The sequence below is a fragment of the Acipenser ruthenus genome, chromosome 54 (genome assembly GCF_902713425.1).
Source record: "Acipenser ruthenus chromosome 54, fAciRut3.2 maternal haplotype, whole genome shotgun sequence".
NCBI classification, from domain to species: domain Eukaryota; kingdom Metazoa; phylum Chordata; class Actinopteri; order Acipenseriformes; family Acipenseridae; genus Acipenser; species Acipenser ruthenus.
Genome location: NC_081242.1, coordinates 5,129,791 through 5,154,437, shown reverse-complemented (window position 1 = coordinate 5,154,437; position 24,647 = coordinate 5,129,791). Strand labels below are relative to the sequence as shown.

At 37.6% G+C, this 24,647-nt stretch overlaps 2 protein-coding genes across 3 annotated transcripts in view; one reads left to right on the top strand and one right to left on the bottom strand.

Annotated features, from left to right (window-relative positions):
- Positions 1–1,990: 1,990 nt before the first annotated feature.
- On the top strand, positions 1,991–23,016 carry LOC117398357 (purine nucleoside phosphorylase-like). 2 transcript variants are annotated; one of them, XM_059016836.1, is made up of 6 exons: positions 1,991–2,068; positions 13,702–13,871; positions 14,756–14,859; positions 16,662–16,837; positions 19,611–19,801; positions 20,811–23,016. In XM_059016836.1, the coding sequence occupies exons 1-6, from the start codon at positions 2,058–2,060 to the stop codon at positions 21,029–21,031; spliced, it is 873 nt and encodes a 290-aa protein (XP_058872819.1). In that variant the 5' UTR covers positions 1,991–2,057; the 3' UTR covers positions 21,032–23,016. The 2 variants fall into 2 exon arrangements, with proteins under 2 accessions (XP_058872819.1, XP_033853257.1); XM_033997366.3 differs by lacking the exon at positions 1,991–2,068 and adding an exon at positions 7,090–7,340.
- Positions 19,309–24,647, bottom strand: part of LOC117398350 (kelch-like protein 33) — a 74,601-nt gene continuing 69,262 nt past the window's right edge. The window contains exon 6 of the transcript XR_009320187.1: positions 19,309–19,384. The gene's annotated coding sequence lies outside the window, so the exon portion shown is untranslated. The remainder of the gene's footprint in view (positions 19,385–24,647) is intronic.

Below are 24,647 nucleotides of genomic sequence, written 5' to 3'. Positions count from 1 at the left end.
ATTAATCAACTAATGCCCATAAATTAACCGATCAAACATTTTAATCAATTGACAGCCCTAATAATATTATAACAGGGCGAAGTGTTACGTGGGTGGTCACTGTTAGGGTTAGGAGTAGGGTTAGGGTTAGGGTTAGGGTTAGGGTTAGGATGCTACAGGTGTGGTTCCCCGTATTGGAAGCAGTTGTGGATCTTTAGATTGAGTCAACTATAAATTTATTGAAGATTATTTTCTACGTAGAAACTGAATTTCTAAAGTAAATATATTTACAAAGTAATTTAAATGTTTTCCCATGCTTTTCCCATGGTTATACTACAAATGTGCCATTTTTTAATATACTTAACCATACCTCTCTGGGCTTTACAATGCTTGTCTTTAGCATTCTTTTTACAATTCTTTATTGCACTTTGGTAGTTTGGTAGTTTCCCTTTAAATTGATCACGCTAGGACCGGTAAAAACTTGTTTTCGATTTTGCTTTGTCATTCCTGACATTTACCTTTCTTTTTTTCTTTTGCATAACATCGAAGTACAGAATGTCTAACAGGGTACAAAACTCATCTGTCAGCTGTTCTAGGAAAAAAAACAACAACAACAACAAACATTGATGTTTTCAAAGTTCATAGCAGAGGTAACAATTTAAACTTTAACCTTCGCGTTAGACTGACTTTTTCTAAGCGGGAACTGTGACATGAGATCAGAGCCAGGGGTTTTAACAATAACTTGAACTTGAGATGACAACTTCAAAAACAGACATCGCTCAAATCACCACTGTTCAGATGTTATAACTTTGCTGATTAACCACTTTATTTTTTGCTGAGGTACTGGGTCACAGAGCTTTTGAGATATTACACACCACTCAAGGGACCCGCATTTCGAGCAAATTGACATTAAAACTTGCAGACCTGTGACAGTCCTTGTAAAACCTGCAAAATACCTCCATATGTATATAAGATTGGATTTAAGGTCAATCCTGGCTGGTTCTCGGCCTCAGTGCAGCACAAGACTAGAGTCTTCTGTGTCTGCGCAGTTATCAGCACAAGACGGTCTTGGTTGTAGAGGTCATATTGCATATACAGTACACACCAATAAAGTTGCAAATTGTATAATTTTACATGAACCAATGTTGTTGTTTTCTTTTTCTTTTATTGATTCAAAATGTAACTGTGATAATTTAGGTCAAATTAATCATGTCAAAATGTTCTCAAGGAAGGGGGATACCCCCTAACTCAAACCCTAACCCTAATCCCGCCCCCCCTAAACCTAACCCTAACACGTTTCTGATACAGTCCTGTACTTATTATATGTGTGACCCATGAAATGGGGATAATATTTGTTAGAACATATTTACCAGAATTATACAAAACATCATGTCGTTTCAAAAGAAATGACTCACTTGCTTAGTCATTAATCACTGGACAACACATTCCAGGAAGAGCATCTCTCAGTGTGTAAAATTGTGATACAAGATTCAAAGATTTCACAAGGGGTGGTAATTACATTGCTTCCTTAAATGCATACTGTAACCATGGTAAAATTGCAAAATTCCTGTGCAAATGTAGTGTGGTTCTAAAAAGGTAATCTACACATATTGTAATAGCCGTTTATTTTTTGTTGTGAGGCTGTGGTAGGGCTGAGGACCACCCCTGTAAATAGTATTTTTTGCTTTGGGTTTCTAAATAAAATATGGTTTGGGGTTGGTTTGTAAATAATAATGTGTTTAATTTGTTTAATTGGTGGCAGGGCTGGCAGGTTAGACCTCCCTGCTTGCTTAATTAAAATAATTAATTAAAATGAATGTGCAGCAGGTGGCCAAGGGTGAATTGAACAATTGACAATCAATAAACTCTTGTCACCTGCCTTTAGAAAGAGGCTGAACAGCCAGGTTATTTGTTCTTCTTTTGTTTGTTTGGGTTTGGGTTTGGGTTTGGGTTTGGGTCTGGTCTGGTCTGGTCTGGTCTGGTCTGGTCTGGTCTGGTCTGGTCTGGTCTGGTCTGGTCTGGTCTGGTCTGTGCTTTGCAAGTCTGGAGGCGACAGAGAAGAACCGTCATGACTGAGTATGGAACCAAGGTGAGCTAAGGACCACTGCAGGTGTAACCGGGATCCTTAAGACCATAGATAGGGATTACTTTAAGGGATGTAGTAATCCTACCAAAGTTTTTGTTTATGTAGGGAGAAGGTTCCTGAAGTGGGATCTCCCTTTTAGTGGGAGCAGCACTCAGCCCAAGCTTGGCCACCTTTTATTTTCTAGTTGCTTTTGTTCAGTGTTTTGTTTTGCATTTTTGGTGCACTTGTACATATTGCCACCTGCACAAGGGGTTACTGTTGCTGGTACCCTAGTGACCAACCACTGTAACTGAGTGGCATTTCAAATACAAACCCCCTGTGTCTCTCACGTTCTCTCAGCGGATACCCACACTGTAACAGGACACCCCTGTTACAGAGGCATTCCCATTCTTCAAACAATGGGGAAAGAATCGAATTCTACTAAAGATATGGGACCAACTTCAACTTTAAGGGTAGGATAAAAGGGGTGGAGGAACTATGGGTGCTGGGGGTGTGTGGCAGCACCATCTGGCTTGAAGTACAATGGTGCTGTGCATCTGCTGCTTGTTTCGTGAATCTTATGAGCTGCGTGTGCACACATATGATAATAGATCAATCAGCGCTGACGGGATATTCTATAGATCACACGGTTGCAATCTCATATGAGTCAGTTAGTAGTTGAAATGCATTAGACGCAAGTGAATACAGTAGAATGGTTATTGAAAATAAATGCAGCGAACTGGGAGTGCTGCTTTGTGGGGCAATACTAAAAACACACGTACACAGTGACATTCTGGACGCACTAACCTTTGGAGCTTTCTGGCTGTCTTTGTCTACAACGACTACTGTAAATAAAATGCTGTTCAACCTGTTTTTACAAGTATACATTTCTAAATTGCAGTACTTAAATAGATCATAGCATTACATGCTACTTTCTGATTTGTTTGCTCAAAACGTTTTATTGTTAGCATGTTGTAAAGATTGTAGCAAGGACTGTGTGGTTAAAGCATTTTTTTTACTTAGATAAACAGGTGTTGATGCTGGCTTCATTTTTTTAACATGTTGTAGCATAATAGCAACCGAATGCATGCCTTCCATCAATGGCTTTTAGCACCCCCACAACAAAAACTGTTCCAGCGCCATTGGAGACTATAACAGCCCACAGCAGTACCAGTTATCGTCCATGGCACTAAACTGCAATGGATTGTGTACTGATGTGTTTCCACTGTTTTACCTATTAATCAATGGCAGGTGTATATCATCACTAAAGCTGTTGGCTTTACCAGTTCACCTCAGTACCATTATCCATATGGTTCCATCAAACGATATTTTGTTGTGGAACGTGTTTCAAGATTTCAGTTATACCGTATTAATAATAAAAAGAGTAGCTTACTAAAAAAACGCAACCTGCAGTACGAGTTGTGTATAAGAATACAGTGATATTGTTTCCAGTAATTATAGTTCTCTACAACTATTATTAGATTTAAAGACTGACAATTTTACTGGAAATCCAGTGCCTCATCTAATAAACTGCTGCTTACTGTGCTGGTGCTATGTGAGGGATGTGATCATGGTTTGAATCCAATTGGGTCACAGATCTTGACTGAGGGCCCACAGGTAGCACTGCATTGGCCTGTACACCACGACAGGGTAAGGAGTGTGAAAAGGCTGAGAACAATTTACTTCATTGCCCTGAGTAAATGAAATCTGAGACAATGTATTGTTTGTAGGTCCATAGTAAGAAGATTGCAAGTCGGCAATGAACACAGAGTGGTAAGAGTATGGAATGAGGTAACTAGTTGATGCTTAATCATTGGGTTTCTTTCCAATCCCCTTGTGCATACAGGCTGCCCACGACATATTCACAATGCTGAGTAGCTTCTGGTGGCTTATTTCACAGGGCGGGGAGGGCATCTTGGCACTGACTTCCTCCCAGCCCATGTCAATTTCCTCAGGTACATCACACACAGCTACACTCTTTTCCAAACAGAAGCAAAAAACAGAAACAATTAATACTGACAGACAAATATTCACCAAACTGACAGTGATAGCACAAGCTAGAGATGTTGATTTCCATGACCTCCTTAACCATGAGCTTTCCCCTGTTCCTTTGTCACTGTTCAATTTGGATGGATCTTTCCACAATCAAAAGTGTAAGCATGTCTTGGTTAGAACAGTTTGCCAGAAATACCAAACACAACAGATCCAAGTCTATTTGTAGTCGACTTCATGATGATCATCTGCATGGTTTGCACTGACGGAAATGATTGTCGTACATTTGGAAATCTTTCTGAGAAACTTATAGGAATGATTCTTTCTCAAAACTTTCAACACATTGAAATACGCACAGGGGTGGGGCATCCTGCCACAGCCACACATGCAATTCATTTAAAAATAGTAAGAGAAAAGAAACACAGTCACAAATGGTATAATGCATGAGACCTTTTAGAAGTTGTTTTAAGATGCCTAATTAAAGCACAAAGTGGTCGAACATTTTCATACATTAATGCCTATTGTTTCTATATCACTGTTGACCGAAAATGTAAATCCTCACCCCCAGAGGTTTTCATGCAGGTTGGTATATAAAGGATATAAATGACAAATCTTGAGGTGTTCTAATACATGTGCACACTACTCTAACTTGTTGCTGTCATCGCTATGTCTACATGCACCTAGCGTTCCACTAACTGTACTACTGGGCATATGTGTTCGTGGAAAATGCATTATAAGGAACCCAACTTAATTTGATGTCTGTAAATGAGTTCCCATTTATTGATTTCAATAATTAAGTTACACACATATAGCTTAAACATTTATCATTAGATGCAAAAAATGTAACACCTAGATTTAAACAGAAATCAGATAATGATCAGTTACCTAATTTTCTGGGAGATAGCTCAGTTAAGGAGATGGTCGGTCGTCAATAGAGGATTCAGGCAGCTTGTCTCACTCACACTAATGAGTGCCTGTCTTATATATCTTAACTAACTGCGTGTGTGTGTGAAGCTGAACTTTGTGAGCTCTGCTTCCACTCTGTTTTCCGAACAATATCTAAAAACTATCAATTTCTTGCCGTGTGTTATAATGTTGTTTCAGACACAGAGCATACACAATGTCAAGACGTACCCCAGTTTATAAATTCCTTGTTCCTGCATTGTCCGGGCTGGTTGAGTAGATACACATATTCCCACAACTGCAGCTGGCCTCCATGGAATAGACTATTCTTCTAGAATTCTGCATACGATTTGGAATATGGAATATTATAAATGGATTTGATATTGTAGATAATAGACATTGTGATTCATTATTGTTTAGTATATATATATATATATATATATATATATATATATATATATATATATATATATATATATATATATATACTAAACAATAATATATATATATTGAGATATATATTGAGATGTTGTGATTTACTTTTTTATTTATATTATTAATATAGAATTATACATGCAGTTTGTTGAATGCGGAACATGTCATTTTAACCTGTTTCCCTTGCATTATGCTTGATTTAAATGTGGATTAGGTTTGAAGCATGTGATTAACTATACAAAACGCACTGTTAGGCATTTATTAAATAATGATAATGATATTACATTATTACAGCTAAAATGTCCTGAATCATACCGTTGTGACTTTTAGATTAAAGGTCATATAAAGATATGAATTGGTTTCTTTGTTTGCAATAGTAGTACAATATATGTAAAAATGCTTTTACATTTTCCTTTCTATTTAAGTGTGTTCCTGTTGCGTTCACAAAGAGTTTTTACTTTTTGCCTTTTTAAGATGGCACTTAGCTTGATTTGGGACTTGCTATGAACTTGTCTGTGGTATTCTAAGTGATGGGACTGAAATGCCTTACTTATTCCATTCAGATCATGTGACATGCAACTTTTCAACTCTGCTAGATTCCAAAAAAGCCATTACAGCTTTGTAATCTTATTTTGGTAATCACAGGTATATCAGTAACATCCATCTCCCCAATGAAAGCTATCAGTAGAATTAAAGAAGTTGAGGACCATGACATGTATCAACAGCATGTACAGAATAGTATAAAATAAGAATTTGCAATTATATGTTTAATCACAAGTTGATAATCGATTCTTAATCTATTAAAAAGTATAAGCGGGACATAATGATAAACAGATGTACAGACAGACACCTCCTTATAGCCACAGAATCTGATATTCTCAAAAACATAATGGTAGTACCAAATGTCATGACAATTTGACCATTGGATGTACTGTAACTGTTGACAGTCCAGTTTGTTTGTAGTCTCAAAACAACAACAACAATAATAGTAATAATAATAATAATAATAATAATAATAATAATAATAATAACTATTATTATTATTGAAACGCTTATAAATCAAATAGTTCCAACATATTTTTGTTCGTACTTGAAAATGTGTGTATCTTAAATAATATATATATATATATATATTATATATATATTATATATATATATATATATATATATATATATATATATATATATATATATATATATATATATATATATATATATTGCTGGCACCTCATTAATTTGTGAAATCTCTGATTTAATAATTACACTCTCGTAGTGATTCATTTTTAATTATAGGCGTTCACCTGGTCGTGTTGGTTCAATAAACAGTAATGCCGGAGAGCTAGTTATGCATGTTGAAATATATATATATTAAAAAAAATACCTTGCACAAGCATGCAATCGCAATCAAAGAATGGGGTAAGAAACTATTGGAACTTTGTATCCAGCTACTGTGGGGAACAAAGTTAGAATTTTTAAATAATAAAAATATTATTCAGTCACATGAAAACAAATGAGTTAACTTATGCGTCTATTTACGTTATTATACGGTATTTGTTTTGTTCACTGCGACTTCCCCGACCTATCACAGTGCTTCTGGAGACGAAAACACGCGTACGTGTTTGAAAGCATGTCGTGGGTGTGTGCCGGGGACAACGCCCCTCCAGTTGACAAATAAAATTACAGAAGAACGCTAAGAACGCCCCACAGGATGACGTAGTAGTTTTTTTTGTATAAACCGGTGTAGGATACAGTAGCGGCACTGTGACATCTGTGAGACATTTATTTTGTTATTTCCTCACAAAATTTGTGCAAGATAACAAGCTATTCTGTTATAAAGTTGTAAGTGCCGGTATTGTGAGAGAACAGTGTGTGGATTTATTAATTTTGTTTGTATCTTAAAATATATATATTTTTACTGGATTTACTGCTTTTAACTCGTAAATATGTTTCCAGAACAAAAACTAGGGTAAGTATTTATTTATTTTACTTTATTATTATTATTATTATTATTAGTCGTAGTCGTAGTCGTAGTATTATTATTACGTGATGGGTTTGTGGGGGTGTAGCCACATAGGGATCTCCACGTGCTTCTTATGCTAAATTACTTCTTATCCTACATTAGATTAAGAGAACAAAAAAAATCTCTTTAACACTTATTGTGTTAATTGCATCGTACAGTTGATTAAGTCCACATCAAGTTGATAAAATGCTGACTAGAAAATCCTACAATCTGTACAAACCTTGATTATGAGCAAAATTGCGCCTGATTACAGTGTACCAAACAGATGACCTGGTAATTTGTTTAACTGATCGGAATAAGTGGAATACATTAGACCTATGACTAGCCAACAGTTCTGGCCAGAAGTTTTGCATCGCCCTACAGCATTAACTCATTTTGCTTCATAAAGTCGAATGTAACCTGCTGAATAATGTTCTGTTCATATATTAAGCCACATACAGCTTTGTACTACTATTATGGCTTTCGGTATATGACTTTTGATATCCTGTTGTAGTTTCTTTTGATTAGTGGAATGTGTAAATTATGTCGTAATCCTAGGTGAATCAAAACTTTTGGCCACATCTTGTAAACCCATCTTTACAAATCTGATATATGGAATTCAGTGTCAAATAAAGTATACAAAGGGATCCCTCTACAAAAAGAAAGACACACTTGTATTACACCAGTATGATTCACGCAAACATGTTTTAAGTACACATAAATCCAATGTAATGTCTTTTTGTGCACGTCTTAAACGTGCAGATTGTCCTTGGTATTTAAGATGCCGGCAGTGCTGCATTGGCACACAGAAGTCTCATTGTGTGATGGACAATTCGTTGTTTATAGTTCATGTATATTAACCAACCTTTTACTGCGTTAAACTGAAAACGGTATCAAAGGTTCACGTATAAGTTTATTTTAAATGCAGGGTCTCTCTCTCTAATATATATATGTGTGTGTGTGTATGTATGTATTTGTGTTTAATTTGGTACGCTGCAATTGACCCATTTAGTTTAGGTTCAATAAAGACCACGTGAAATGTATCTGAATATAACAAGTTCTGATAAGTACTTAATACGTTCGTCAAATTGTGACGTTTGTTTAAACATTCTAAAAAATTACTTGGGCTGGACTTACTTGATTAACCTATTCTGGAATTTACATAAGTATCATTTGAGTCGAATTGTATCTCACAGGCGGAGCATTTCGCTATTGGCTAGTAAATTATAGTCTCAGTCTTTTTCACCTCTTTCACAAAACAGTATACTTTTGCCAAGTTGTGTTTTATTTATTTATTTATTTATTTAGTAGTTTTGTGTTCTTCTATTCCGAATAAACTGGATTTAGCAGACTGTTGCATTAAAAAAAATCCTTGCAACAGAGCCAGTGTACCAGATGTTTCCTGTATTTACAGAAACGGTGGCTTAGGTTGTAATTAAGTGTGATACGTATGTTGGTTTCTACTTCCTTACTTGGGTGTTTCTTTTTCATTGCTGGTGTAAATGCAGATTATTATTTACATGATGAAATGATAGATTGATTACACATCAGCCTAAGGAAGCTACGTCAATGTAGGTTTATTCGGTGTGTCTCCTTCCATACATGAAGAACGTATAACTTTAATTCAGTTATAAATTAAACTATGCTGTAAAAAAACATCCATTAATACAGTATTGACAAACTTGTAAGTATTAGTTTTAGTGCTGTAGTTTTCGTCAATGCTTCACTAACAGAAGTTTTTTAAACAAATTTTTTTAATTGAAATTTAATCCAGCTATTATTATTATTATTATTATTATTATTATTATTATTATTATTGTTAGTATGTCCATTGTCAAATCGGATGTTTAAGAATTAAACCAAGGGTATACGCAACAGGTTATTTTTCAAATTACTGAATACTTGGTTAATATACTTTAGACTAAAAAAATATTAGCAATTCAGCCTTCACCATAAACGTGGATTTGTGTATATATATATATATATATATATATATATATATATATATATATATATATATATATTATTGACACCAGTGTAACAAACAACATGGACTATAGTTAGTCATAACACAGCATTTAATCAGCTTACCAATTGTTCAACTGCCCAAACTTTCCGTGTGGGTGTTTTTTTTTTTTTTTCCAGTTAAGTACATATTTCACATTAGGTATAACTTCCCCTCCTGTGATTCATTTGGCCAGTCATTTCCCGACAAGTCATGCTTTTGAAACTGGTGAGTTACCAATTTCCTGTGAGTGGGCGTTTGCAGGGGCCTTTAAACTACGTGCTATGTATGCTCACTTCTCATTGGTCAGTTTCTCTAGTTAAGCTGTGTGCAGCTTCAGGATCAGCTCATATTACGGATCAGTGGAGCCTGATCCTGGTCCTTGTAGTAAAAGACCATCTCATTATCCAGCTCCAGTGATCCCGGATCAGATCCCATTGATTTTTATACTGACTAGTGATTATACGTAGGGCCGCAGCCAGGAATTTTGGGGCCCGGAACAAGTCCTATGAGAATTCAAATACAGTAAACCTTTGAATGATTAATTTCTAAACTATTTCGATTTATTATGTTTTTATTCCCCTATGATTAATAGCCTGTGTCAAAGAAACAAATACAGCCCACGTTTCTTATGCAGATACAGTACAAGTTTTACAGCTAGACATTAGCTTAACTGCTTGCTATTATACCCAGTAAAAATTGAGAACAGTTGAAGTGTTCTTAGATGTTTCAGTTAAAACACACTGTTTAAAAATAAAACTTGTTCAGATTTTTAAAATACAATGTGTTTTCATAATGTCCAACTAGTTTATTGTAATATGTTGTGTGTGCTTTACTTTGAGAAATAATAAAACGTTTACAAAAGCATTTTTTTAAGGACTATCATTAATATGCAACATCCAAGATTTAAATTATTTATTATTATTATTATTTATTTCTTAGCCGACGCCCTTATCCAGGGCGACTTACAATTGTTACAAGATATCACATTATACAGATATCACATTATTTTTACATACAATTACCCATTTATACAGTTGGGTTTTTACTGGAGCAATCTAGGTAAAGTACCTTGCTCAAGGGTACAGCAGCAGTGTCCTCCACCGGGGATTGAACCCACGACCTCCGGTCAAGGGTCCAGAGCCCTAACCACTACTCCACACTGCTGCCAATACATATTTCAATTATTTTCTTACATTTTTTTCTTAGGCTTATTTTATTTAATTTTTTTTCTAGAACACCAATGCGTTTAGATAATAAACACTATAGCCATTAAGAAATGTTTTGTTGCAGAAATTTGTTTTTATAGTGTAGCCAATACCTAATTATTCTAACAACAGAATACAGCAGTGTGGAGTAGTGGTTAGGGCTCTGGACTCTTGACCGTAGGGTCATGGGTTCAATTCCTGGTTGGGGACACTGCTGCTGTACCCTTGAGTAAGGTACTTTACCTAGATTGCTCCAGTAAAAAAACCCAACTGTATAAATGGGCAATTGTATGTAAAAATAATGTTCGCATATGGCACACTTTGAATAAGTAACTGGGGTATTTCGGGGGTTAAATTGCTCTGGGCCACTTATTTCAAAGTTGATTTCTCACAGAGGGGGAACCCCTCTATGTCACCCATGCATATTTATCCTGGCCCAAAACTAAGTTTGGTACAAAACCAGTGGGCAAACATGACACAGATAGCGCATTCCAGGGTGTTGCTGTTTCCGGGGGTTGCAGAGCATGGATGTGACTGGTTGATGAACCGGACAGCTGTGGGAAACGACAGAAGGTTATATAATAAGGGGGTGCATGAGCCTGGAGACTGGAGACTGGAGACAGTCTCCAGGCTCATGCACCCTCACTATAAGGCTCTCTGTTGTAATGCGCCTTGGATATAACGCCCTATACTAGTGATTCATGCAATATTTCTACAGTAAATACAGTACCAGTGTTGTTCAAACTGTAAACAACTTCTCAGTCTAACTGTTTCTGTCTCCCTTTAGATTCAGTATCTGAACTGGAGAAAAGCTGCACTGGCACTTTATAACACAGACATCTTATTCAGCATTCGTTTTATAACTAAATAAATATTAGGCCTATTACATGGTTGTCTTTCCTACTGTATTTACTTTTTTGATGCGAGAGAAGCTGCGGCTTTCTCTGGGAGACGAGACGCTTCAGCTTCATTTCAGCCCCCCTCCAGCAGCTGAAACTGGGGCGAGCCCATTCCCTCTTTCCCTGTCCTTCTCACACTTGGTTTGCTTGTCTGTCGCTTTTGAAGTGAACTCCCAACTGCCATTTAGCCAGGCTACTTATAGTTTATACATGCTACTGTCATGTATTATGCATTTCTCTGTAAAGTATTATGGATTTTTTTGTTGTTACTGCATCTTGTAAAGCGCTTTGTGATGGTGGTCCACTATGAAAGGCGCTATATAAAATAGATTGCTTGATTTAAAAACTGCTAATTAAAATGATCCACGAATGGTAATGTTACCTTTTTATTTATTTATTTTTTGTAAGAAATATAGCATTGATTACATGGTGCGTTTACGGAAAGTTAAGTTAATTGTGCGTCCTCTGAGACCCGCGTTATAGCGAGGAAGCACTATATAGTGGCAGGATTTGAACCCTAACTAGTCATGCTTTCACTCCAACTACATAAACACTACGCTACACAGATTCACATCTTAACCATTTCAACAGACTAGACTACTATTTAAATTTAATCTATCCAAACGGATTGAACAATCTTGCTATTGCTGTAATGTGTGTGTTATAAAGTGAAAAAATAAGTGATATCTTAAACAAAAACACATTGGAAATGTGAAAAAGCGCCAAGTTATCAAAAGTGCCCAGCCATTTAAAGTGGAGATATCAAAAACACAAGTTTCAAGAAACCATTGTGGCAACCTTGCCCAGCACAAAGCAAATGGGCACAACTGTAAAACCAATGGCGGTGCCAAGGTTGCCCCAATTGTTTCTATTAACTTGGCTTGTGTTTTTCAGGCACAATAAGAGCAGATCGAACTTACATCAAAAACACATGCAATTTAATAAGAAGCTGTGGTGATGTGGTACTCAGGAAGGCTAGCTACAAAACCCTTCACAGTGAAAACTGCTCTTTTTTTGGCTGGGTTGCTGGTGGCAAATCTTAAATAATAGTAACATGCTCTACACAACAATGTGCATTGCACCGTTATTCAAACAGGGGTTCAGTCCAGAAATAAGACACGATACAGACACACACCTACACTTCAGTCACAAGTCCAGAACGAGTACTCGAAGTGCAGGTGGTGAATTACATTGAAGCGCTTTCCGGGTTGCACGCTGGCTTCTCGCTACAGCTCCCGGATACTTATTCGCCTAGCAATGACAAACAAAACAATTACTAGGTTTGACAAAACAAAAAACAAAACACTCATGGTTAGTTCACTGGTCTTCCTTGTAGGTCTACTCGTAACCATAACACAGATTGCTTGACCACATCCCCTGATATACCTTCAGTCCCGCCCCCTTTGGTAGCTAGTGCAATCACGTCTCCTCCAATCCATGACTGACACATCGCCTACCGTATTAGGGCGATGACTTCTGGTATTGTGGCTCTGCCCCCTTCCTGGATGGCTGACTTCCAACTGACCCTGGAATGAACTGCCAAACCATCCAGTCCGGGGCACACTGTTCCTGTTACACAGCGCCCTCACAAGTTGGGAGGGAGATTTGTTGACTTTGATTAATTCACTGTCTGTTACAGAAGCATGTTAAATTACTTCAGTTGTCCTCCACAGACCTAATGACAAAATGGGTGTATGTATTAATGCTTGTACACAATCTTATGACATTTTTTTTTTTTGTTTTTTTTTTTTACTTCAATCCAATTAAACATTTAGCTGGGTTTATGCAATTAAGTTAATGTGATAAATAGATAGATAGTGCCACAACTGCACATAGATTCTTCAGACAGGCTTCTATTGTAGGGTCCTTGATGCTTCAAAATTCAATTTCTTTTTGTTGATCTTGCTTTGCTTTTAGCAGTGCTGAAATAAAACTCCTTCATTGCACTATTGTAGTCAGACACTACAAGCAGACCACTACTAGTTGTGCCAGAATGCTCAATTTTAACACCTTTTTAAAAAAAATGGGGGGCCCTACTACATTGTAAGTGTCACATCCCATAAAACTAATTGAAAACCCTGTAGGATAGATACCAAATTGTATAAGCACAGAGTTGGTTACACGACACATGCCTGTAAATCTGTGCAACAGAAATTTAGAGCAAACTGGTGTTTATTCATATTTTTATTGTAACTTTGAACTCTTGTGTCTTGCAGGTACACCTATGAGGAGTACAAGGTAACTGCTGATTGGCTGCTAGCGAATACGGAGCACCGCCCCCTGATCGCTATTATCTGCGGGTCTGGACTCGGTGGATTGGCTGAGATTTTGAAGGATCAGAAGGTGTTCAGCTACTCGGACATCCCCAACTTTCCACAGAGCACAGGTACGGAAATGGAAGTTTTGTCATAATCGATATTCGATTTTATCATATCAATCACATATCTGAATAGTATTTTAAACAGCAGTTGACATATTCAACAGTGATGTTCCTCACAAGCCTATGCCTAAGCCTCTTATTGTTGTAAGATATCTGTAATGAGTTCTTTTATAAAACTTATTATTAAAAAAATGGGGTGCCCGAGGGGCTCACCTGGTAAAGGCATGGCTACTTGGTGTGCAGGATGAGACATGCAGTCCGGGGAGTGCTGGCTGTGTGAAGTTGCCAGTCTTTGCTGGTGATTTCTGGAGGGAGTGTCTCATTGGCCTTGGCTAATTTGGTTAGGAAGGCAAAACCGGCAGGGACTGTTTCTCCTCATTGTGCTACAGTGGGCCCTGTGGCCAGGCGCCTAGTGAGCTCAGAGCAGACACTTGTAGGGCTGGCCTTTGTCCTCCAGAGGCCGGTAGCTTGTTGACATCCATTCTAGAGTTCCTGGGTGTAAAAAAAACAAAAAAAACAAAAAAAAAACCCACCTGGCTTGGTCGTGGGATCGGAGGACGTCCATGTGTCCTTCTCCTGAGCTGTGTGGGGAATTGCTGCGGTAACGGGAAAATAATTGTAGATTCTAAATTGAATAGAAAATTGGGGGTCAAATTAATACAAGATTGTGCTCAGAAACTGCTATTTAAACATACATTTGTGAAGGCAACGACAAGTGCAGTTTTTGGGCAATTAAAACAGTCTTTCCCTGACAGCAGCCAGATAACACTAGCTGCACTCAGATTCATAGTTTTGTACTTCAAATCTTTTACAAAGGAAAACTGCACACCTTGATATGTTTTGCCTTGGTACCCCAGTGAATGACATGTGTCTGTTATTTTTGGTTGCAGTGCATGGCCATGCAGGGCGACTTGTTTTTGGAACCCTAAAAGGGAAGTCGTGTGTCTGCATGCAGGGCAGATTCCATCTGTATGAGGGCTATCCCATCTGGAAGGTAAGCGTGTTTGTCTGTCACGTTTGTAAATCTCTGTAATGTGTGTCTGTGTGATCAACTGCCGTTTTGAATTTCTACTTTTTAAATCATGTTCTTAATCTCGTCTCTTCTCCTTACCAGAGGAGACCAAATCTGCAGGAAAATCTGCAAACAAACTCCTGACATTAAGTAGATCTGTGGAGTTTTCTGCGGAACATCTTGTATGTTTAGTATTTGTAAATCAAGTAAACATACTCATATTAAACAATGTATGGGTTAAGTACTTCCAATTTTAATATCAGTAAAATCTTGAGAAACTGTCAATCAAAAACATTTTCAAAGCCTTAGTTAAGTTATGTTTTTCAGATCACTTTAGCAGTCTGTTTATGATAATTGACGACGTTGCTGCAGAATACGGCGACTTGGAAAACTATGACTTATGTGGGAGCCTGCAAATCTTGTGATTTCTGAGGAATTCCAATATGTGCAGATTTGGACTGCCTCTAGTCATTCCTCTCTTAGACACTGTGGCAGTCTGTTTTCTCCATCTCTTCTATTTAACAGTGTCCTTAGCAACATGGTATGCTACTGGTCCAGTGCCAAGCCTCCCAGTCTTTCTGGCAGGAACCTAAGCAAGACTTGATTTTCAATTAACTGAAAAGGATTTGTGTGTCTGCACCATATGTCCCTTTTACGACGTTTTTAAATAATAAATAATCAGTACTATATTTGTTTTTAACCAAAGCCATTTCGATCTTATTAACCAACATTAAATATTAACATTGTGTTTAATGCTATTGGAGTGGGACTTGCAGATACATATGTATGTATTTGTTTTTGTGGGGGAGGTTTAGGGTGGACGTGGGAGTTTTCTTCACTTCAGGAACTACTACTCTTTTGTCCTTTTAGATCCATGGTAGTGATACTGATAGTTAAACTTGTGTATGAGTCGCCATTTCCATTAACCGTACAAAAAACGAATAAAACTTAAGAGATCCATTGGTGGGTCATAAACTAGCTCCTAAGTTTCAGCATAATGAATCAGCAGTGTGGAGTAGTGGTTAGGGCTCTGGACTCTTGACCAGAGGGTCGTGGGTTCAATCCCCGGTGGGGACACTGCTGCTGTACCCTTGAGCAAGGTACTTTACCGAAACTGCTCCAGTAAAAACCCAACTGTATAAATGGGTAATTGTATGTAAAAAATAATGTAATTGTATGTAAAAATAATGTGATGTCTTGTAACAAGTGTAAGTCACCCTGGATAAGGGTGTCTGCTAAGAAATAAATAATAATAATAATAATAATAATGAGGTTTGTGAGGCATTGGCCGTTTTCACCAGTCCATACAGAAAATCGAGAAATGGACAGTTTTAAAGAAATAAATTAAATAAAAATAAATATTTTCAGATATTCACTATTGGGTCATAACTAGGGGTCTGGTTTTCCGTAAACAATTTTGGCCGATTTAAATACCTGCCGAATTTAATGCTCAAGTAACAACATTTATTTTATAATACTGATTTAAAAGCAGAATCTCTACTTGTTTTTATTTTGAACTCCATTTCCCACCATCCTCTGCTGAGAGAATGCGTGAGAAGGCTTCCTGCATCAGTTCGTATTTGGTTTGTTGTTGTTACACACACACTCTTTACATACTGTGAATTTCAAGAAAAAACTATCTTTGTGTATCGAGTTATGTTTTACCCATGACCTCCCCCCCCTTTTTTTTAAGGGAGTACACTTAATTTGTGGAAACTCTGAGGTCATGGAAACTATAGACCCGGATGCATTTACTTCAGCGCCGGTCTTTGTTTCTGTCCCAGGTAACGTTCCCAATCCGTATTTTCCGGCTGCTTGGCGTGGAGACTGCCATCGTGACGAACGCAGCAGGTGGCCTGAACGAGAACTACAAGGTGGGAGACATCATGCTGATCAAGGACCATCTCAACATGCCGGGCTTCGCTGGGAACAACCCTCTGGTGGGACCCAATGATGAGAGGTACTTGAAAATTCGGAAGTGTTGACAAGCCGGTCACAAATATGTGGGATCCCAATAGCAAATGGGAGTGGGGTATAGAATTGGAACAGGCTAACCAAGAGAATGACCTTATGACCTTGGTGTTTGTAGTAGACTCATCACTGTCAGCTACCAGTGGGGAAGCAATCAAAAAGGCAAAGAGAATGCTTGGGTATACAGTATAACCAAAAGTGTAGAGTACAAGTCAAAGGGGGCTGTATAATGCACTGCTGAGACCGCACTTAGTGTTGTATTGTTCCCCCCCCCCCCCCCCCCCGTCCAATGAAGAGCAACCAGACTAATCCCAGGGTTTAATGGAATTGACTATGAAGATTTGGCCTAGAACCAAGAATTAGGGGGGACATGATTTGAAGTCTTAGGAGTTGACAGTGTTAATCCTAACCAATACTTTAAGCGCAGTACAGAAACCAGAACCAGAGAGCACAGTTGGAAATTGAGTAGAGATTTAGAACGGAGGGAAGGAGACTGTTCACACAGAGAGTGGTGAGGGTATGGAATTGGTTACCTAGCCATAATGAGACTAAATCACCTGGATCTGTAAGACCCAACTTGACAAAGTTTTGAGATCAATCGGCAACTAGGCAGAACGGCCTCCTCTAGTTCGTAAATGTTTTTGTATTGAACAAGGAGTAGACAATCTTGATTCTGTCCCATGCGCGAAGCAATCAATGAATGCCATGTATTCGCTCTCTGATAGCGTGATGGTTGATCCTCTTTCACATTACACAAGATGTTTTGATATATAAACACTTTGTTAACATTTTCCTTGCCTACGAGACCTTCTATAACTAGCTCCATTCACACATCTTCAGTGTTGGCGTCCAATATATGCATCCATGCATTCCTTTTAAATGGTACCATCAAGCAATCCTTAACACTTTACCACAAGGGAGTTGAGTCACCCAGAACTGAAGACATTGAAAAAGGCTTTTAGTTTGTCTCTCAATTTATTGTGTCTTTTAGGAGATACCTTGCAATTCTTAATCCATGTTGATCCTATCGGTAAAAACATATATATGCAAATCCTCAGTGTATAAAAAGAAAAAATAAATGTTGCAGAAAGTCAATGATTTCTGTCTTCTCAGTTGTTGTTGATGAAATGGTATCCGTATTAGTCCATAGACGATAGATAAAGAGGAGGAGATGTGATACCTTTTATTAGACTAACTAAATAATAATTAATCACAAGCTTTCGAGACCTCAAGGTAGAGTCCTGCGCGGGTCCGATTTTTATGACTGCTTCCGACCCGGACCTGCTACTACAGGACCGGAACCCACAACCCGCTGCAACACTGTCTTAACCGTGACCCGACCTGACGTGCTTTAATAAGACATGCAACCTGACCTGAACCCTCAAGTGTTTGCCCTTTACCTACTGCCTGCGTCGACTGACTCTCTCACGCTCTCATTCACACACAGATATCTCTACCATTCTCCACAGATTGAGTTTATACAATAGGCTATACAGCATGGTAGCTTTTTCTAGTGGTCTGGATATATTTTAACATTGTAACAATAACTATCTCTACTTACTTTACGTTAAACTACCTGTCTATTCCTTTCGTGCCACTAGTTGAAAGGGAGCTATACCTGTGCTTTAACAGAGAGTTTTGTGGCTGTCGTTCACAAAAACATAATGACAGGTTTTACAAGCAACAAATCCGGTCACATGTTCATTATTTTCATTTGCTATGATTCAAAAAGAATTCCACACTTGTAATTTACCTCGCAAACTATTATCCACCACATCTGCTATCTTTTGTTTCACCTCGTCCACAGGCATTTTTAATATCGCCAAGCAGACGTGCGATCTTGTGACGTATTAAACAAGCGAGAACAACACTGCTTAGTCAGCTGACTCCTCCCTAATCGCCTCCTGCTTTAGTGCTGGAAATACTGGTACATTTACCTTCTAATACGTTATTTGGGAAAGGGTTACAGACGAGTACGCTGAAAGGACAGAAAACGTTTTAGGTGATTCAAATTCAGACCCGAATTTTTATTTTTTTTTTGGACCTGCACCCGAACCACAAACCGCGAAAAAGTTCACATTCCGACCCGAATCTGACCCGCTTTTGTGGGTCTCCCGCGGGCCCTGCAGGCATCTGACCTGATGCAGGACTCAAAGGTGGCGTCAGAACTTTAACAAAAAGAACCCATTTTGAATCACTACAATTCTAATGTAAGGAAAAAAGCTGCATAATAAACAGGGCTTAAAACAGGGCTTGGAAAAATAACAACCTCTGATTGGTTAAACAGCATCACATGACCGTGCATATATATAGCGTATAGCACGGCTTGCATACTAATGAGCCGCTTCACACTGAATAAATCACTACGCACCACTGCATTCTAAATTCCATGACAAACTGCCATTTTATTTGTTGTTAGTTACAAAACCACTGCCAAAAATATGTGGCATTTTATCAATTTCCTTTAATATGTTTGGGGATGAAACTCCACATAACTGGTACAACACCGACTTTCTGAGTGAAGACAGCAGTCCACCTGAAAAAATAAATAAATAAAATAATTAAATATAGTGCTGTGATATAGACAACACAAGATACACCAAATGTGATGTGTTTTTTGTAAACTTTGCAAGGTGTTCTTTAGCACTTTAAGATTGACACTTCAACCCAAAGAGAAGTCCAGGCAGTCTCTTTCCTCTTGAGCCCCTTTACCTTTGACTGCTGTCTCCAAAATGCGTTGAAGGGGGTTGTTTTATTAACAGGTTCGGGCTGCGCTTCCCCTGCATGTCTGATGCCTACGACCGTGACCTAAGAAAGCTGGCCAAGACTGTAGCCAGGGATCTGGGCTACTCTGACTTCCTGAAGGAGGGTGTGTACTGTGTGCTGGGCGGGCCTTCCTTCGAAACCATCGCTGAGTGCAATATGCTGAAGCGGCTTGGGGCCGATGCAGTTGGTGAGTAATTGTCCCAACAAAATCATTTCCGAATTCTTATCTGGTTTGTGCTTTCGTTTGTTATGTAGGTCTCACAAGTTGTCTTAATCCTGAATTGTTACTTCGTATCTCATTGTCCTTCAGATGAGACGTAAAACCAAGGTCCTATTGTAAGTGACTCTGCATCTGCAGTTGTGCTGCACAGTTCACTCCATAGTCTCCAGGTCGCTTCGGATAAAAGCGTCTGCTAAATGACCAGATGATGAAAATAATAATATTGTATTCTGCACATATTTGCACTTGCTGTAAACTACACTATGTGAATATTGTTTTTGCACTGTAACCTTGGATTGCCCTGTAACACCTGTAAGTCACGTCTGGATAAAGGCGTCTGGCACATAAACAAATAAGTGCAAGTCCTTTTGGAAATTGTTATCTTGTTCTGTTAGGTAGCCTCATGTGTTCTTATTTCCCTTTTACTCTTCCTTTTAACATTTGATGCTGTTTTCAGTCATTCTTGGTAGTTCTGGAATTTCTTTCTCTGACACTATTATTTTTCTAGAAATATACCTGTTTTTGAGCTTGTCTGGAGAATGTATTTGGACTGTATTGCCTCATTCCACTCTAAACATGTGACTATACATCCATTCAACTCTGCTAGAACTATGTACCTTTTATGCAGACAGAAAATAGTTGGGGCTGGCAGAGTTAAAATGTCACATTGTATCAATCTGAATGGAATGCTTATTCAAGGGGGAAAAAAATGTCATAACTCAATATTGAAGCAATAGAAGCCAGTTACTCTTTTAATTATCAGCCACAAAACTCCATCAGTATGTCACTCATTTGCTTTGTTACTTGATAAGTTTATTTCGGTATGTTCTGTGACTAATGGGGAGCAGCGTGTTGGCAATTTTATACGATTTATGAATCTGTCTCTAAATCGTGTTGCTTGTTTGTGAAACTGCCTCCGCAGTAGTGCCAGATGTATTGTCCCTGTCACTAACTGACTGTGCTTTCCCTTCTCCAGGTATGAGCACAGTTCATGAGGTGATAGTTGCTCGCCATTGTGGCATGCGTGTCTTTGGGCTCTCTCTCATTACTAACAAGGCCGTGATGGACTACAACAGCGAGAGCAAGGCTAACCACGAGGAGGTGCTCCAGACAGGCAGAGAGAGAGCAAGCCAGCTGGAGGAAATGATATCCAGACTCGTCGAAGGCATTGAACCCAACAACAACAACGTCTGCTGAGCAGAGATCTGAGGGCGAAGGGAGTCTGGAATCGCAGGACTGTAGTGGAGCCCACTTAACATTCATTCTGAAGTGCAGTTGCAATGTAAACCTGCTTATTTATAGTGTAAATTATATTTTAAGTGTTATTTTATTCTTAATATATTATTATTTAATTTACTTTTTTTTAACTTAAAATACAGAAATGTATTTACGCACAAAAGTAAATACTAAGGCTGAATTGCAGAAGAATATTTTGCTATTTTCTTAAACCACATTCACATATATAATCCAATTTTCATAAAACATCGCCAAAACATTAATGAAGCTGTGTTAAACAAAAATGTTGTCAATCCTCTTTATTTGACACACAAAACAAATGCATTTGTTCATAGGAACAAAGGTGTATTGTAGACTATAAAAGGTGTAAATCAAATCAGAAATGTAATTGAGACCCATTTTAATACGCAGCTGGGGACTATCTTGAGCTGCTTCGTTCATTGCAACTGGTATTAACTTGTGTACTAGTTTAGGACCGTCTGTACTAACCACGGGATCATCCCCAGTTAGTACGCTTATTTCAGTTCATTGCAATTGACCCACAGAGACTACAGGAGGTAGGAAGCATTGTTCTTAACCAATGGAGTTTACTGCAAAATATAACAAAATTAATACTTGCTGAGATTTGATCTTAAGTGGGCTTCACTTTTATGATTTTATGAAAGTTATTTTGTCATTTGACACTATTCCAGGTTCTGATGCTTCTAGATTTTTTTGGCTAGGTCACTATGGCTAGATTCTTTAAGAGATGTTTATTAGGCCAACTAGACACAAATTTGTGCATAGGTAAAGCTTTTAATATGGTGTATACTACAGTTAGAACAGGTCAATACTCCATATGTATACTGAAAAAGTAATCTGCATGGACAGTTCTTGAACAGTTGCATTTAAATATGTAGATTATTATTAGTAGTAGTAATAGTATGGCATGTTTCATAAGTAACGCTGTTTGAGTTATTATTGTTATTATTACATTTCTTAGCAGACGCCCTTATCCAGGGCGACTTACAATTATTACAAGATACCACACATTATTTTTTACATACAATTACCCATTTATACAGCTGGGTTTTTACTGGAGCAATCTAGGTAAAGTACCTTGCTCAAGGGTACAGCAGCAGTGTCCCCCCCTGGGATTGAACCCACGACCCTCCGGTCAGGAGTCCAGAGCCCTAACCACTACTCCACACTGAGACTGGGTCCTTTAGCATGTGGAGGTAGTTTCCATATAACTTATATATATATATATATATATATATAATATATATATATATATATATATATAATATAATTACATTATACAACTCTATGGACTGGAGTTGAGATGTATAGTCCCAGAGGGAGGTGTAGTATCTGACAGGATGATGTATTATCCCCAAGTCAAAGGCTGAAGGCTATATTGTACCCTGTAAGGCACTATCAACACAAGAGGACAGTAGTTTTCCATAAACTCTAATATCCAGACAGTCCATATGTGTTTTTATTAAACCTTAAAAGACGGCTTCTCGTAGACTGTAGAATACATACTGTTGCTATGTATATTGATCCTAAAGACCTCGGGGGGGGGGGGGGGGGGGGACCATAGTGCAAACTATAATCTGTCATGTGATGGTGCTTTGACGAATCAAAAGACACATTTTAGAACCGAGGTTTAATAAATAGCTTTAGAGCATTTAAATTGGATTGATCTTAAGCCTACACATTCCTTTTGCAGTTACTTAATACCTTTTTTATTTTATTTATTTAACCAATTACACTTGCATTGTTATGAGTTTGTTACCAGTATCTCAATACTGTAAATTAAATCTTATGATACAGATTTTAAGCACATTTTGGTATTGATTTACTTTTACACTGTAGGGGTAAATATATCCTGAGCTCGGCATTTCAATATGGTTATTGTTACTATATGATCTCAAAATGATATCTGGATCTTAATATAACTATCCTACTTGTCAAGATTGCTTTAATTATCGCTGGTCTTCAGCTTTCAGTTTGGTTAAGTTGAGATTCATTCCTGGTTGTATTTAAAATTATTGTAAATGGACAGCATGTATTTATGAATAGTTGTCGGTAGGGAGGAGTTTGCTGTATTGTATCTTTTGAACAATAAAATGGTGAGCTAAAAAAGTGATGTGCAGGTTTTCTTTCTTTATACAAGCGATGACATTTATAACGTGTTCTGCAGAGCATCTTGTGTGTTTAGTATTTATTAATAATAGATTATAAAAATGTAAATCAAGCAAACATAATCATATCAAACAATGTATGGGTTAAGTACTTCCATTTTAATATATCAAACATTTGTCAGTAAAAGCTTAGAAACTGTCAAAAAAAAAAAAACATCACATGAGACTTCGATTGGGCCACATTTTCAAAACCTTAAAGCCAGTTTTTAATTCTACTTTTTGAAGAAGACAAAACAACTAATTTAAACAAAACTTTAACCAAACAACCAAGTTATATATTCCAGGTCACTTTAACAATCTGTTTATAAAAATCATGATGACTATGTAGCTGCAGAATATGGCAAATCTATGGACGAATGCAGGATCCTGCAAATTTCACAATTTCAGAGGAATTCCATTATCTGTAGATTTCGACATTATCATTATTATTAAAAAGTAAGAATGTGGAAATCGATAAGCTATTTGTGGAACAATACCAAGTCTGTGTTAAGGTGAGGGACAAATGTCTTAATAAAGCACCAATTACCTATATTTAACTATAAAATAAAATGACCGGGAAACTGCAACTCATACACAGAGGACAAGAATGAATTACATTGTAGTGCCAAACTGGACATGATCGTGGGACATTGTCTGTCTTTTGGCAGCTTTAATGAAACTAAAATACTAAATAACGTGCAAACAGACACCAAAGTGTTCTGCGCATGTTAAACAGATCAGTATAAAAGTATAGTATTCTTGAAGATGTTATGGAAACACATTTTCTCAAGGCTTAAGTATGTCAGTTCTCATGGGAAAGTCAATAAAAATAACCCTAATTAAATGCGCTCTGTTGAATCCTTCACATGAGCCCTGAGCCAAACTTTCCCTTGCATCACACGGCAGCTGAAAGTACACAGAGCTAACACAATCATTCCAGTACATCTCATCTCACAGGCGTAGATCCCCGGGGGATGGGAGGAGGTATACATATCCCCCAATTTATGGTCTGGGGGATGACATATGCAATTACATAACACCCCCAACACGCACACAGTTTTCAAACTTAATTTTACTGTAATTATATGTGTAATATCTCATCTTGTCCCAGTAAAAAAAAAAAGATCTGCTGATTTGGTAGAACGGAACAATATTGCACTGCATGATCTAATAATCTTGCAGTCCTGTGGCACCAATGTACATGAACTGAGTTTGAGAAATGTGCTTGAACAGCTGAAGAAGCAAGCAGGCCTTCATGTCTCATCTTAAGAAAAAGCAAATGAAACTTAAGATGATCGCGCCATTCTTTTCAAATCCACATCCACCGTGACTAATACTTATTCAGGTCGGATTTTGTTTACTTTATTTGTTTATTTTAATTATTTGTTTTCTTTCTTTTTTTCTTTTCA

What these genes read in the sequence shown, in the direction of transcription:
- LOC117398357 (XM_033997366.3), top strand. Translation starts at nt 7,318, where the DNA reads ATGTTTCCAGAACAAAAACTAGG. An exon ending in CAACTTTCCACAGAGCACAG is followed by an intron (nt 13,872 to 14,755) that starts GTACGGAAATGG and finishes TTTTGGTTGCAG; the next exon opens with TGCATGGCCATGCAGGGCGA. An exon ending in GTGGGACCCAATGATGAGAG is followed by an intron (nt 16,838 to 19,610) that starts GTACTTGAAAAT and finishes TTTTATTAACAG; the next exon opens with GTTCGGGCTGCGCTTCCCCT.